This window comes from Crocuta crocuta, unplaced genomic scaffold (assembly GCF_008692635.1).
Source record: "Crocuta crocuta isolate KB4526 unplaced genomic scaffold, BGI_CrCroc_1.0 scaffold225, whole genome shotgun sequence".
Taxonomy (NCBI): domain Eukaryota; kingdom Metazoa; phylum Chordata; class Mammalia; order Carnivora; family Hyaenidae; genus Crocuta; species Crocuta crocuta.
Genome location: NW_027530408.1, coordinates 1,142,201 through 1,156,980, shown reverse-complemented (window position 1 = coordinate 1,156,980; position 14,780 = coordinate 1,142,201). Strand labels below are relative to the sequence as shown.

The 14,780-nt window shown below is 39.2% G+C and overlaps 1 protein-coding gene across 2 annotated transcripts in view; it reads right to left on the bottom strand.

Annotated features, from left to right (window-relative positions):
• PIWIL2 (piwi like RNA-mediated gene silencing 2) overlaps window positions 1-14,780 on the bottom strand; it is a 69,578-nt gene that overhangs the window by 20,827 nt on the left and 33,971 nt on the right. For both annotated transcript variants that reach the window (XM_077766605.1, XM_077766604.1), the window contains 3 exons: window positions 14,305-14,421; window positions 13,618-13,706; window positions 12,621-12,726 (listed from right to left, as the gene is read on the bottom strand). In XM_077766605.1, the coding sequence (XP_077622731.1) occupies window positions 12,621-12,726; window positions 13,618-13,706; window positions 14,305-14,421 (312 nt within the window). The remainder of the gene's footprint in view (window positions 1-12,620; window positions 12,727-13,617; window positions 13,707-14,304; window positions 14,422-14,780) is intronic.

Genomic DNA, 14,780 nt, shown 5'->3' with positions numbered 1-14,780 from the left:
AGAAGGAGAGAGAGAGGGAGAGAGATGGAGGGAGGGAGGAAGGGAGGGAGAGAAAGAAGGAGAGAGAGAAGGAAAGGGAGGGAGAGGGAGAGAGAGGGGGGAGAGGGGGAGGGAGGGAGGGAGGGAGAGAGGGAGAGAATGAATATGAATGAATCCTAAGCAGACTCTACGCTGTCAACACAGAGCCCAATGCAGGGCTCGAACTCACGAGCTATGAGATGATGACCTGAGTCAAAACCAAGAGTCACACAGATGCTTAACTGACTTAGCCACCCAGGTGCCCCCAAGTCTTTTGCCCATCTTTTAATTAGACTGTCTTGAGTTTTAGGACAATTCTTTATCAGACAGGGGGGGTTTATTGCAAATATTTTCTCCCAGTCTATAGCTTCTTTCCATTCTCTTAGTGTCTTTCACAGAGAAGTTTTTAACCTTTTTTTAAAAGTTATTTATTTTGAGAGAAAGAGCAAAATCAGGGGAGGGCCGGGGAGGGGAGAGAGTGTGCAAGCAAGCGAGGGAGGGACAGAGAGAGAGGGAGACAGAATCCCAAGCAGACACTGCACACCACACTGCCAGCACAGAGCCTGATGTGGGTCTTAAACCCATGAATCATGAGATCATGACCTGAGCCAAAGTCAAGAGACGCCTAACCGACTGAGCCACCCAGGCTCCCCTGTTGTTGTTGTTTTAATGCTTATTTTATTTTATTTTTTAGTGTTTATTTATTACTGACAGAGCATGAGCATGGGACGGGCAGAGAGAGGAGGAGACACAGACTCTGAAGTAGGCTCCATGCTCTGAGCTGTCAGCACAGAGCCTGATGCAGGGCTCGAACTCACAAACCACGAGATCATGACCTGAGCTGAAGCAGGACTCTTAACTAACTGAGACACCCAGGCAACCCTTAATGTTTATTTTTAAATATTTACTTTTGAGAGAAAGTGGGTATGAGGAGAAAAGGGACAAAGAGAGAGGTCTTCCTCATAGATTTACCATTATAAAACATCCTCCCATGTCTTTATTAACAACCGTTATCTTAAAGTCTAGTTCAGCCTGGTGTCAGTACAGCCACTCCATCTCTCTTTTGGTTACTATTTATATGGTATATATTCTTGTTTTATCCTTTTACTTTTAATCCACTGTGACTTTGAAACTAAAATGTGTCTCGTGGGGCGCCTGGGTGGCTTAGTCGGTTAAGCGTCCGACTTTCGCTTAGGTCATGATCTCGCGGTTTGTGGGTTCGAGCCCCGCATCGGGCTCTGTGCTGACTGCCAGCTCAGAGCCTGGAGCCTGTTTCAGTCTGTGACTCCCTCTCTCTCTGACCCTCCCCTGCTCACGCTGTCTCTCTCTCTCTCCTAGAAATAAATAAAACATTAAAAAAAAAAAAAAAGGAAACTAAAATGTGTCTCTTGCAGAAAGCATTAACATGCATTTTCACTTACTCCATTTTCTAATTTTTTTCTCTAATTTCTATTTTTTGAATGGAATGTTTCTTTACAATTAAGGTAGTTACTAATAAGGAAAGATCTACATGTGCCATTTCACTGTTTTCCACATGCTTTAGATTTTTCTACATGCTTTATATCTTCCCTCTGTTCAACTGCCTTATATTTCCTATTAAACAGATATTTTCTAGTTCCCACTTTAATCTCTTTTGTTATATTTTTCAGTTCTTTTCATAGAGTTTTCTCTGGAGATTACAATAAACATATTCACTCAAAAAAGTATCATTTGGTTGACTAATATAAAATTAATTCCAGAAATATTAAAAAACTTTGCTTGAAAAAAACAAACAAAAAACTCTGCTTGTATGACTCCATTCCCTCCTCTCTCCTTTGTGTGTTTGTCAAAGTATTATCGTAATACACTGTATGCACATCCACTCACATTTTTTGCTTTATGCAACTGTCTCTTAAAATTGGAGTAGAAAAAAAGTAACAAAAATACATTTTTCCTCTCTTTTGTATTTATCTGTATGGTTTATCACTTCTGGTGCTAATGATTTTTTCATGTGGACACAAGTTACTGTCTAGTGTTATTTCCACATGAAAGAATCCTTTTAGTATTTTTCTTCTTTTAATTATTTTTTTAAAGTTTATTTATCTTTGAGAGACAGAGACAGAGCATGAGCAGGGGAGGGGCAGAGAAAGAGGCAAGACACGGAATCTGAAGCAGGCTCCAGGCTCTGGGCTGTCAGCACAGAGCCTGATGCAGGGCCCGAACCCATGAACTGTGAGATCATGACCTGACCCAAAGTCAGAGGCTCAACCAACTGAGCCAGCCAGGAGCCCCTGGCAGTTATTTTCTTTTTTTTTTTTTAAATTTTTTTAATGTTTTATTTACTTCTAGGAGAGAGAGAGAGACAGCGTGAGCAGGGGAGGGTCAGAGAGAGAGGGAGTCACAGACTCTGAAACAGGCTCCAGGCTCTGAGCTGGCAGTCAGCACAGAGCCCGACGCGGGGCTCGAACCCACGAACCGTGAGATCATGACCTAAGTGAAAGTCGGACGCTTAACCGACTAAGCCACCCAGGCGCCCCCCTGGCAGTTATTTTCTTTAAGCACTACATAGCTATTATTTTATTATCTTGGGGCTAGCACTTTTTCTTTGCACAAGTTAGCTTTTAGTCCATTTGTTGTTCTTTTAAGGTAACCTTTCTTTTGTTTTCTTTTCACTGTTCTTAACAAGTATGTGTATGTATGTCTGTGTATTTGTCTTTCAAGAGTTTTACTGGGGTGCCTGGGTGGCTTAGTCAGGTTAAGCATCTGACTTCGGCTCAGGTCATGATCCCGCGGTTCGTGGGTTTGAGCCTCATGTCGGGCTCTGTGCTGACAGCCAGCTCAGAGGCTGGAGCTGTTTCAGATTCTGTATCTCCCTCTCTCTCTGGCCCTCCCCTGCTCACATTCTTTCTCTCTCTCAGAAATTAGAAAAAAAAAAAAAAAAAGAGTTTTATTATAATGTGCCTAAGTGTACTTTTGTTTTTATACATCCTACTTGAGATTTTTTGGGTATCTTTGTATTTGTGATTTGTTATTTTCTATCATAATGTTTGGAATATTCATTATCATTGTTTTTTCACGTGTTTCTTCTGTTCTATACCCTCTTTAACTTCCTTCTGGGCCATTTGTGCATGTATTATATTTTAACCCTATCTCTCCCATGTCTCTGTATCTCGGTGTTTCAGTTTGATATTTTTCTTATCTTTCAGTTGACTTTTTAAAAATGTTTATTTTGGGGCGCCTGGGTGGCTCAGTCGGTTAAGTGTCCGACTTTGGCTTCAGGTCATAATCTCACAATTCGTGGGTTTGAGCCCTGCGTCAGGCTCTGTGCTGACAGATAGCTCAGAGCCTGGAGCCTGTTTCAGATTCTGTATCTCTCTCTCTCTGACCCTCCCCTGCTCACGCTGTCTCTCTCAGAAATAAATAAAACATAAAAAAAATTTTTTTTAATGTTTTTGAGAGAGAGAGAGAGAGAAGAGAGAGCGTTCATGTGCATGTGCGCACAAAGTGGTGAGAGGCGGAAAGAAAGGAAGACAGAGGATCTGAGATGGGCATTGCACTGACAGTAGAGAGCCCTATATGGGGCCTGAACTCAGCAACTGTGAGATCAGGACCTGAGCCAAAGTCAAATGCTTAACCAACTGAGCGATCCAGGTGTCCCATCTTTCAGTTGATTTTTTACTGCATTGATTAAGTCTAAACTACTGTTTAGGAAAAAAAAAACTACCCATTTTTATGCATGGAGTTGTTTCCCTACTAACCCCTATTACCCCAGAATGGGGCTGTATTTGGAGTCTGAGCTTTTAAAGTGGTTATTAAGTTTAAATGAGGTCACTGGAGCAGGCTCTAATCAAATATGACTAGTGTCTTTATAAAAATAGGTAGGATATTAGGGGGCATCTGGGTGGCTCAGTTGCTGAAGCGTCTGACTCTTGATTTCGGCTCATGTCATGATCTCATGGTTTGTGGGACTGACCCTTGCATGGGGCTCTGTACTGACAGAGCAGAGCCTGCTTGGGATTTTCTTTCCTTCTCTCTCCGTCCCTCCCCCACTTATGCACACATGTGCTCTCTCAAAATAAATAAATAGGGGTACCTGGGTGGCTCAGTCGGTTGCATGTCCGACTTCAGCTCAGGTCATGATCTCACGGTTCGTGGGTTCGAGCCCCACGTTGGGCTCTGTGCTGACAGCCAGCTCTGAGCCTGGAGCCTGTCTTTGGATTCTGTGTCTCCCGCTCTCTCTGACCCTCCCTTGCTCATGTTGTCTCTATCTCTCTTTCAAAAATAAATAAAACATTAAAAAAAATTTTTTTAAATAAATAAACTAAAAAAAAAAAATCCAAGAATATCAGGACACAGATACACACAGGATGAAGACAATCATCTATAAGACAAGAAGAGAAACCTCAGGAGACTCCAGCTCTGCCAAGAAACATTAAAATATGGCCCATTCACATGAAAAAATAATAGTCAATATAAACTGCCTGGGATAAACCCAGATGGTATTACTGGACAAGGATTTTATTTATTATTTTTTTTAATTTCTGAAAAAAAGAGAGAGAAACAGCGTGAGCAGGGGAGGGTCAGAGAGAGAGGGAGATACAGAATCTGAAACAGGCTCCAGGCTCCAAGCTAACTGTCAGCACAGAGCCCGATGCAGGGTTCAAACCCACGAACCGTGAGATCATGACGAGAGCCGAAGTCAGACGCTTAACCGACTGGGCCACCCAGGCACCCCTGGACAAGGACTTTAAACCAGTATTTTATTTTATTTTTAAAAATTTTTTTTAATGTTTTATTTCTGAGAGAGAGACAGCATGAGCAGGGGAGGGTGAGAGAGAGAGGAAGATACAGACTCCGAAACAGGCTTCAGGCTCTGAGCCAGCTGTCAGCACAGAGCCCGACGCAGGGCTCAAACCCACGAACCGTGAGATCATGACCTGAGCCGAAGTCGGACGCTCAACTGACTGAGCCACCCAGGTGCCCCTAAACCAGTATTTTAAATAAGTGATGTGAGCCTTAATGTAAACAAATCTCTTTCTATACACACACACACACACACACACACACTCTACTGATTCTGTTTCTCTGAAGAACGTTAATATAGAATAAGCACACAAAAAGAGGACAAGAATAGAATTATATGAGAACAAAGTTTTTATGTATTACTGAAATCAACGTGGTATTAGTCTGAACAAGGTTGTTAAAAATTAATATGCAGAAAAAGCATTTGCTAAAACCCAGCACACTTTCAACATAAAAATACTCATCAAATTAGGAACAGAAGGAAACTTCCTTACCATGATAAAACAAGGTTATGGAAAACTTGCAGTTAACATATACTCAATATAGAAAGACTTAAAATTATTACCTACTAAGATCAAGAATAAAACAGGACGCTTGTTTTCACCACTACTATTCAATGTTGTACTGGAAATTCTAACCACAGCAACTGTACAAGAAAAAGAAATAAAAGGAATCCAAACTGGAAAGAAAGAAGTATGACTATCTCTATTTGGAGTTGACCTGATTCTATAAATAGAAAATCTCAAGAATGATTTTTCAAAAACAGTAAGTCCTAAACCTAATAAATTAAAAAAAAAAAAATGGTAAGTTTGGGGACCTGGGTGACTCAGTCAGTTAAGCATCTGACTCTTGGTTCAGCTCAGGTCATGATCTTGTGGTTTCAGGAGTTCAAGCCTGCACTGGGCTCTATGCCGGCAGTGCAGAGCTTGCTTGGGAGTCTCTCTCTCTCCCTCTCTGCCCCCTCCCTACTCAGACCGTCTCTGTCTCTCTCAAGATAAATAAACTTAAAAAGGAAACAAATTACATTTATAATAATATCCAAAAGAATAAAATTTCTAGGTATAAATTTAACAAGGGAGGTGAAATACTTGTACATGGAAACTATACAATGTTGCTGAAAAAAAGGAAGACCTAAATTAACGGAAAAGTATTCTATGTCCATATAAGACTATATACTACTAAGATGGCAATACTTTCAAAGCAATCTATAAATTCAGTGCAATCCCTATCAAAATTCCAATGTTTTTTTGTTTAAAAAGTGGAAATTTCATATGAAATTCTAAGGGGCCTGAACAGTTAAAACAATATTGAAAAATGAAAACCTGGAAGACTCACACTTTCCAATTTCAAAACTACCTAAAAAATAAAAGACAAGGGCGCCTGGGTGGCTCAGTCAGTTAAGTGTCTGACTTTGGCTCAAGTCACGATCTCACGGTTAGTAAACAAGTTTGAGCCCTGCATCAGGCTCTGTGCTGACAGCTCAAAGCCTGGAGCCTGCTTTGGATTCTGTGTCTCCCTCTCTCTCTCTCTGCCTCTCCACTGCTTATACTCTCTCTCTCTCTCAAAAATAAAAATAAACATTAAAAAAATAAAAACTATCAACATTATAAAAAATAAGAAATAAAAATAAACAGTAATCAGAACAGTCTTGTACTGACAAGAATGACATTTAGACCAACAGAATTTAGAGTTAGAAATAAACTATGAAATAAACATCTATGCCCAACTAATTTTTTAAAAGTGTTTATTCGTTCTGAGAGAGAGAGTAAGAGAGCACATGCACATGAGCAGAGGAGGGGCAGGCAGATTCTGTGTCTCCTTCTCCCTCTGCCCCTTCCCCACTTGTGCTCTGTCTCTGTCTCTCAAAAATAAATAAAAAACATTAAAAAAAACAACGACAGGTCAACACCATGACGTATCATAATAAAACTGGCAAAACATAAAGATAAAAAGAGAATTCCGAAAGGGACAAAAGGTCCTTGGCCTACAAGGGTAGACACATAACGTTAGTAGCAGAACTGTCCACTGAAACTTGCAGGCCAGAAGGGAGTGGCAGGAAATATTCAATGTGCTGAATAAGAAAAATATGCAGCCAAAAATCCTTTATCCAGCAAAGCTGTGTCATTCAGAATAGAAGGAGAAAGACACACCTTCCCAGACAAACAAAAACTAAAGGAGTTCGTGACCACTAAACCAGCCTTACAAGAGATCCTATGGGGACTCTGTGAGTGGAAAGCAGCAAAGACTACAAAGGACGAGAGACCATCACAACAAACATGAAATCTACAGATAACAGAATGGCACTAAATTAATATCTTTCACAATTATGACTCTGAATGTCAATGGACTAAATGCCCCAATCAGAAGACACAGTATCAGAATGGATAAAAAGACAAGATCCATCTATATGCTACCTATGAGAAAATCATTTTGTTTTATTTATTTATTTCTGAGAGAGCAAGAGCGAGTGAGTGCAAGAAAGCTGTGCGTGCTGGGGAGGGGCAGAGAGAGAGGGAAACACAAAATCGGAAGCAGGCTCCAAGCTCTGAGCTGTCAGCAGAGAGCCCAATGTAGGGCTTGAACTCACAGACTGCAAGATCATGATCTGAGCCGAAGTCGGATGCTTAACTGACTGAACCACCCAAGCAGCCCTAAGAGACTCATTTTAGACCTGAGGACACCTGCAGATTGAAAGTGAGGCGATGGAGAACCATCTATCATGCTAATGCACATCAAAAGAAATCCGGAGTAGCCATCCTTACATCAGACAAGCTAGATTTTAAAGACTGTAACAAAAGATGAAGAAGGGCATTATATCATAATTAAGGGATCTATCCATCAAGAAGAGCTAACATTTGTAAATATTTATGGCCCCAACATGAGACACTCAAATATATAAATCAATTATTCACAAACATAAACAAACTTATTGATAATAATACCATAATTGTAGCAGACTTTTAATACTCCACTAACAGCAACGGACAGGTCATCTAGGCAGAAAATCGATAAGGAACCAACAGCTCCAAATGACACACTAAACCAGATAGCCTTTACAGATATATTCAGAACACATTACCCTAAAGCAGCAGAATACATATTCTTCTTGTGTGCACATGGAACATTCTTTAAATAGATCACATTTTGGGTCATCACACAGCCCTCAACAGGTACACAAAGACTGAGATCATACCATACATATTTTCAGATCACATCACTATGAAATTTGAAATCAACCACAAGAAAAATTTGAAAAGCCCCCAAAATACATGAAGGTTAAAGAACATTCTATTAAAGAATGAATGGGTTTACCAGAAACTTAAAGACGACACTAAAAAATAAATGGAAGCAAATGAAAATGAAAACACGACAGTCCAAATCCTTTGAGATGCAGCAAAGGCAGTCCTAAAAGGAAAATACAAGGTGATTTAGGCCTATCTCAAGAAGCAAGAAAGGTTCCAAACATACAACCTAACCTTGCACCATAATAAAGCTAGAAAAGGAGCAGCAAATAAAGCTCAAAACCAGCAGGAAAAGGGAAATAATAAAGTAACAGAGATTAGAGCAGAAATAAGTGATATAGAATCCAAAAGAAACAAAAAACAAAAATTAAAAGAAAGTAGAACAAATCAATGAAACGAAGAGCTGGGTTTTTGAAAAAATAAACAAAACTGATAACCCCAGACTTCTCAAAAAGAGGAGGACCCAAACAGATAAAATCACAAATGAAAGAGAGAGATCACAACCAACGCCACAGAAATACAATCAATTTTAAGAGAATACTATAAAAATTATATGCCAACAAACTGGACAATCTGGAAGAAATGGAGAAATTTCTAGACACACACACACTACACCAAAACTCAAATAGGAGAAATAGAAAATTTGAACAGACCCACAGGCAGCAAAGAATTTGAATCCTTTATCAAAAAATCTCCCAAGATGGCTTCCCAGGGAAATTCTACCAGACATTTTATTTATTTTTTAATTTTTTTTTGTTTATTTTTGTGTGAGAGAGAAACAGAGCATGAACAGGGGAGGGGCAAAGAGAGAGTGGGACACAGAATCCAAAGCAGGCTCCAGGCTCTGAGCTGTCAGCACAGAGCCCGACGTGGGGCTTGAACTCACGAACCGGAGATCATGGCCTAAGCCGAAGTTGGCGCTTAACCAACTGAGCCACCCAGGCACCCCTCTACCAGACATTTAAAGCAGAGTTACTACCTATCCTTCTCACACTATTCTAAAAAACAGAAATGAAAGGAAAGCTCCCAAACTCACTCTATAAAACCAGCACTACTTTGATTCCAAAACCAAAGACCCCACTAAAAAGGAGAATTACATGCCAATATCCCTGATGAACCTAGATTCAAAAATTCTCAAGATATTAGCAAATCGAGTTCAACAGTACATTAAAATTATTATTCACCATGATCAAGTAGGATTCATTCCTGGTCACAGGGCTGGTGCAATATTCACAAATCAATCAACGTGATACATCACATTAATAGAAGAAAGGGTAAGAACCATATAATCTTGTCAACAGATGCAGAGAAAACATTTGACAAAGTACAGCATCCTTTTTTGATAAAAATCCTCAAGAAAGCTGGGATAGAAGGAACAGACCTTAACATCATAAAAGTCATATCTGAAAGCCCACAGCTAATATCATCCTCATTGGGGAAAAACTGAGAGCTTTCCCCCTCTGGTCAGGAATACAACAGGGGTGTCCACTCTCACCATTGTTGTTCTACACAGTGTTGGAAATCCTAGCTTTAGCAATCAGACAACAAAATGAAATCAAAGGCAAAGAAGTCAAACTTTCACTCTCTGCAGATGACATGACAATGACACTCTACATGGAAAACCTAAAAGATTCCACCAAAAAAATGCTAGAGCTGATTCATGAATTCAGCAAAGTCATGGGACATAAAATCCATGTACAGAAATCAGTTGCATTTCTATTCGCCAATAATGAAACAACAGAAAGAGATATCAAGGAATCAATCCCATCTATAATTGTACCAAAACCCATAAAACACCTATGAATAAACATAGGCAAAGAGGTAAAAGACCTGTACACTGATAACTATAGAAAGCTTATGAAAGAAAATGAAGAAGACAAAGAAATGGTAAAACATTCCATGTTCATGGATTGGAAGGACAAATGTTGTTAAAATGTCAATATTATCCCAAAGCAATCTATACATTCAGTGTAATTCCTATCAAAATAACACAAGCATTCTGCACAGAGATAGAACAAAGAATCCTAAAATTTGTATGGAACCATGAAATAGCCAAAGTAATGTTGAAAAAGAAAACCAAAGCTGGAGGCATCACAATCCCAGACTTTAACCTCTATTACAAAGCTGTAATCATCAAAACAGTATGATATTGGCACAAAAACAGACACATAGACCAATGGAATAAAACAGAGTTCCCAGAAATGGACCCACAAATAAATGGCCAAATAATCCTTGACAAAGCAGGAAAGAATATCCAATGGGGAAAAGTCTCTTTAACAAATGATGCTGGGAGAACTGGACAGCAACATGTAGAACAATGAAACTGGACCTCTTTCTTACACCATACACAAAAATAAATTCAAAATGGATGAAAGACCTAAATGTGAGACAGGAAAACATCAAAATCCTACAGGAGAACACAGGCAGCAACCTCTCTGATCTAGGCCACAGCAACTTATTATTGGACATGTCCTTGGAGGCAAGGGAAATAATAGCAACTAGGAACTATTTGGACCTCGTCAAGATTAAAAGCTTCTGCACAGGAAACAATCAACAAAACTAAAAGACAACCAAAAGAATGGGAGAAGATATTTGCAAATGACATATCAGATAAAGCATTAATATCCAAAACTGATAAAGAATTTACCAAACTCAACACCCAAAAAAAAAATAATCCAGTAAAGAAATGGACAGAAGACATGAATAGATGCTTTTCCAAAAAAGACATCCAGATGGCAAACAGACACATGAAAAGATGCTCAACATCACTCATCATCAGGGAAATACCAATCAAAACCATAATGAGGGGCGCCTGGGTGGCTTAGTCGGTTAAGCGTCAGACTTTCGCTTAGGTCATGATCTCGCGGTTTGTGGGTTCGAGCCCCGCGTCGGGCTCTGTGCTGACTGCCAGCTCAGAGCCTGGAGCCTATTTCAGAGTCTGTATCTCCCTCTCTCTCTGACCCTCCCCTGCTCACGCTGTCTCTCTCTCTCTCCTAGAAATAAATAAAAATAAAAAAAAAAAACATAATGAGATATACCACCTCACACCTGTCAGAATGGCTAAAATTAACAACATCTGTTGTTGAGGATGTGGAGAAAGAGGAGCCCTTTTGCACTCTGGTGGGAGTGCAAGCAAACTGGTGCAGCCACTCTGGAAAACAGTATGGAGGTTCCTCAAAAAATGAAAAACAGAACTACCCTACGACCCTGCTAGGGTTGCACTACTAGGAATTTATCTGAAGTATACAGGAGTGCTGATTCAAAGGCACACATGCACCCTGAAGTTTATAGCAGCACTATCAACAATAGCCAAATTATGGAAAGAACTCAAATGTTTGTCGACTAATGAATGGATTAAGAGGATGTGGTATATATATATTCAACGGAATATTACTGAGAGATTAAAAGGCTGAAATCTTGCCATCTGCACAACATGGCTGGAACTGGAGGGTATTAAGCTAAGTGAAATAAGTCAGAGAAAGACAGATATCATATGATTTCACTCATTTGGAATTTGAGAAACTCAACAGATGAACATAGGGAAAGTGAAGGAAAAATAAAATAGAAACAGAGAGGGAGATAAACCACAAGAGACTCTTAAGTACAGAGAACAAACTGAGGATTGCTGGAGGGGATGGGGAAGAGCTTAAATGGGTGACAAGGATTAAGGAGGGCACTTTTGGGGAAGAGCACTGGGTGTCGTATGTAAGAGATGAAATCACGGAGTTCTACTCCTAAAGCCAAGACTACATTGTATGTTAACTAACTTGAATATAAATTAAAAAAAATAAAATAAAAGGAAGGTGTTAGAACTTGGTGACAAAGTAGTATATCATATAGGTCTCCTTAGAGACAAAATTCAACTTCTTTTTTTTAACCTTATCTCTAACACTGAAAACCATCAAACTACTTAAAGACAGTGTGGGAAACATTAATTTGAAAAGAAACAAGGTGGAGTTCTAGTGACTGACTTTAATTATATGAAATTATTAAATTTCTTGCTGTTAATCTCCATGCAAAGGGCTCTGACCCTAAGAAATGAAAACGACTTATCAACACTTCCTTTGATGTACTGGCCAGGGCAAAACCCAGTATTTTGCTTGCTCATTGTGCCAGACCCAATATCAGTTTAATGACAGCAATTCTCCATGGTTAGCATTCCTGGGAGTCCTAGGGGTGATTACAGGGAGGCATTTGTCTTGAACCAAAATGAAAAGTGCCTAATAATAGCCATAAAAAGCTGAGTAAATTCATAAGCTTTAATTGCTGAAATTTACCCCCCACTTCCCTGATAAGGGCATGAAGATTATGTCTATAGGCATCAGGCTGACAACCTGAGAAATAATCATTACTTACCAAACAAAATCAAAGCATTTATCTCTTTAAGCTGTTCTGTACAAGTAGAAGCCTGAAAGCAGTCCCTTTGAGCTGCCTGTTCAGCAATGATTAACTTTTCAGTCTGTTTAGGAGATTCACCTCCAATATGGGATCCCTCCCACTAAATCAGACTTCCTCTTAAAGTGGTCAGATAGGCAGTCCTTAAAAACCCTGAAACTTTAGAATTTCTGTTCCCCTTACCTCATAAAACTTTTTTAAGGAGCCCACCAGGCACAGCTTTAGGCTATCCACAATCTCCTGATGAGGCATCTGGAACACGACTCGTGAATACCATTTCGTGAGTGTGCTGTGGAGGAGTCAGTAAAGAGAGAGAGAGATCAACACACACTCACAGAGGAAGACCCATGGTCTGAATGTAAGCACTCAGGCACCTCTATGCACCAATACAACAAGTATCTAGTAAATGTATTTATGTTACAGGTAAAAATACACGTTAATATGGGAAAAGAGATATATGTAAGCCATACACAGAATGTAAAAAGATAGGCGTAATTGTGGTATTTGATACAAAACTGCTTCCAACTGAAAAAATTTCAGATATCCACCAACAGAGAACTAGCTAAATAAATTGTGTTCTGGCATACAATAAATTCCATGCAGCAGTTAAAAAGAATTGGTTGAGATTTCTTTGTATTGATATAAGAAAGTATCTGCAATATACAATTTAAGTACATAAAACAAGCCGAGAAATAGTATACATAGCAATATGTCATTTTGTCAATATACATGCATCACCTATATGTGTTACTATGCACATGAGTGAGAATTTGAAAGTATATATACATCAAACCTTTGGTGGTGGTCAATAAAAGATGGTCCATGAGGAACCTTCACTTTCTAAATTTATGCAGATATCTGCATGATCATGTCTTGTTTTTAATCAGAACAAACAAAAAAAAATCCCTCATTCCTGGTGGGGGGAAAAACACCAAGACAGAGCCCCCATTCTGAAGATGATCAGACCACAGCTGTGGCAACAAACTTCCAGACCTGACAAGTTTGCTAAATAGACTGCATAAGCTAATAGGAAAATAAAGAAGAAAAGGCGACTTTAGTATTCTTTTCTAAAATATACTTTTACTATAATACAAAATACTCAGAAAGTATTTGCTGGATTTATAATAAGATTAGGCATCAAAATGAGGTAACCAAACAAAATGGAACTGAGTAGACTTACAGATTGATGCTTGCAACAAAGCCAACCACGGAGCGCATGCCTCGGCTGGGGTCATGGTAAACATCCATCCCAATCACCATTAATTGTTTCTGGGTTAGAAAACAAAAAACAAACCAAGAGATCCATCATCTTATCTTTAATTATTATCTGAACCCCAAAAGCAACATATAAAAATAAACTCTGGGAAAGGAAGAGGGAGACTGCAATCAACTTGACTTTTTTTAAACACTATGAACAAGTCAGAGATCTAGAACAAGGGTCAGCACACTCTTCCTGTAAAGGACTGTACAGTAAATAACACTGGGCTTTGTGAGCCACACAATCTCTGTAGGAACTACTCAATTTTGCCTGTCATTACAGCACAAGAGCAGCCACAATTAGTCCATAAAGAAGTATGGCTATATTCCAATAAAACTTCACTTAAGGACAATGAAAATGGATGTCCTATAATTTTCATGTGTCAGGAAATATTAGTCTTACTTTTACTGGTTTCAACTATTTAAAGTTATAAAAACCACTCGCAGCACGTGGGTTACACAAAAACAGGCCATGAAGCATTTAGACCACTAAGCATGGAGAATAAGGATAACTCTATAAGGAAAATTAGGATAACAGCTAGGTAGGAGTCTGTCTGGAGAGCTAAAGTGACATGTAAATTAAATGAAGACACATCTCAGTATCACTCACCAGAGGAATATCCACTCCCCAGAGCTCACCACCCAATTTACAATTAATCTGAAGTAAAATTTTCTGGGCCACACTCCGAAGCCTGGTTGGCTGACCAATGGTTCGGACGTTGATGACCTAATATAAAGGGGTGTGGGGAAAGATGACACTATCAACCTGTCAGATGATATAAACACGTCTGAAGTAAACACTATATTTGTTTAAGAACCCCCAGTTATCAGGCAATACATTATGCATGACTAGCTCTAATTCTAGGATTTCTATGCAGGCATGTGGACACACACAGACACAACACACATCAAAACAAAAAAACAACCAAAACCCAAAACTTTCAAAAGGATCTCACACAGAAATAAAAAACAAAACAAAACAAAAAAAACCTACTTAGGATAAACAGCTTTCCCCTTTCAGAGTGAAGCCCATACTCTCAGAACCCAGTCATGTGAAACCACCCAGCAGCTCAACTCTGAACCAAC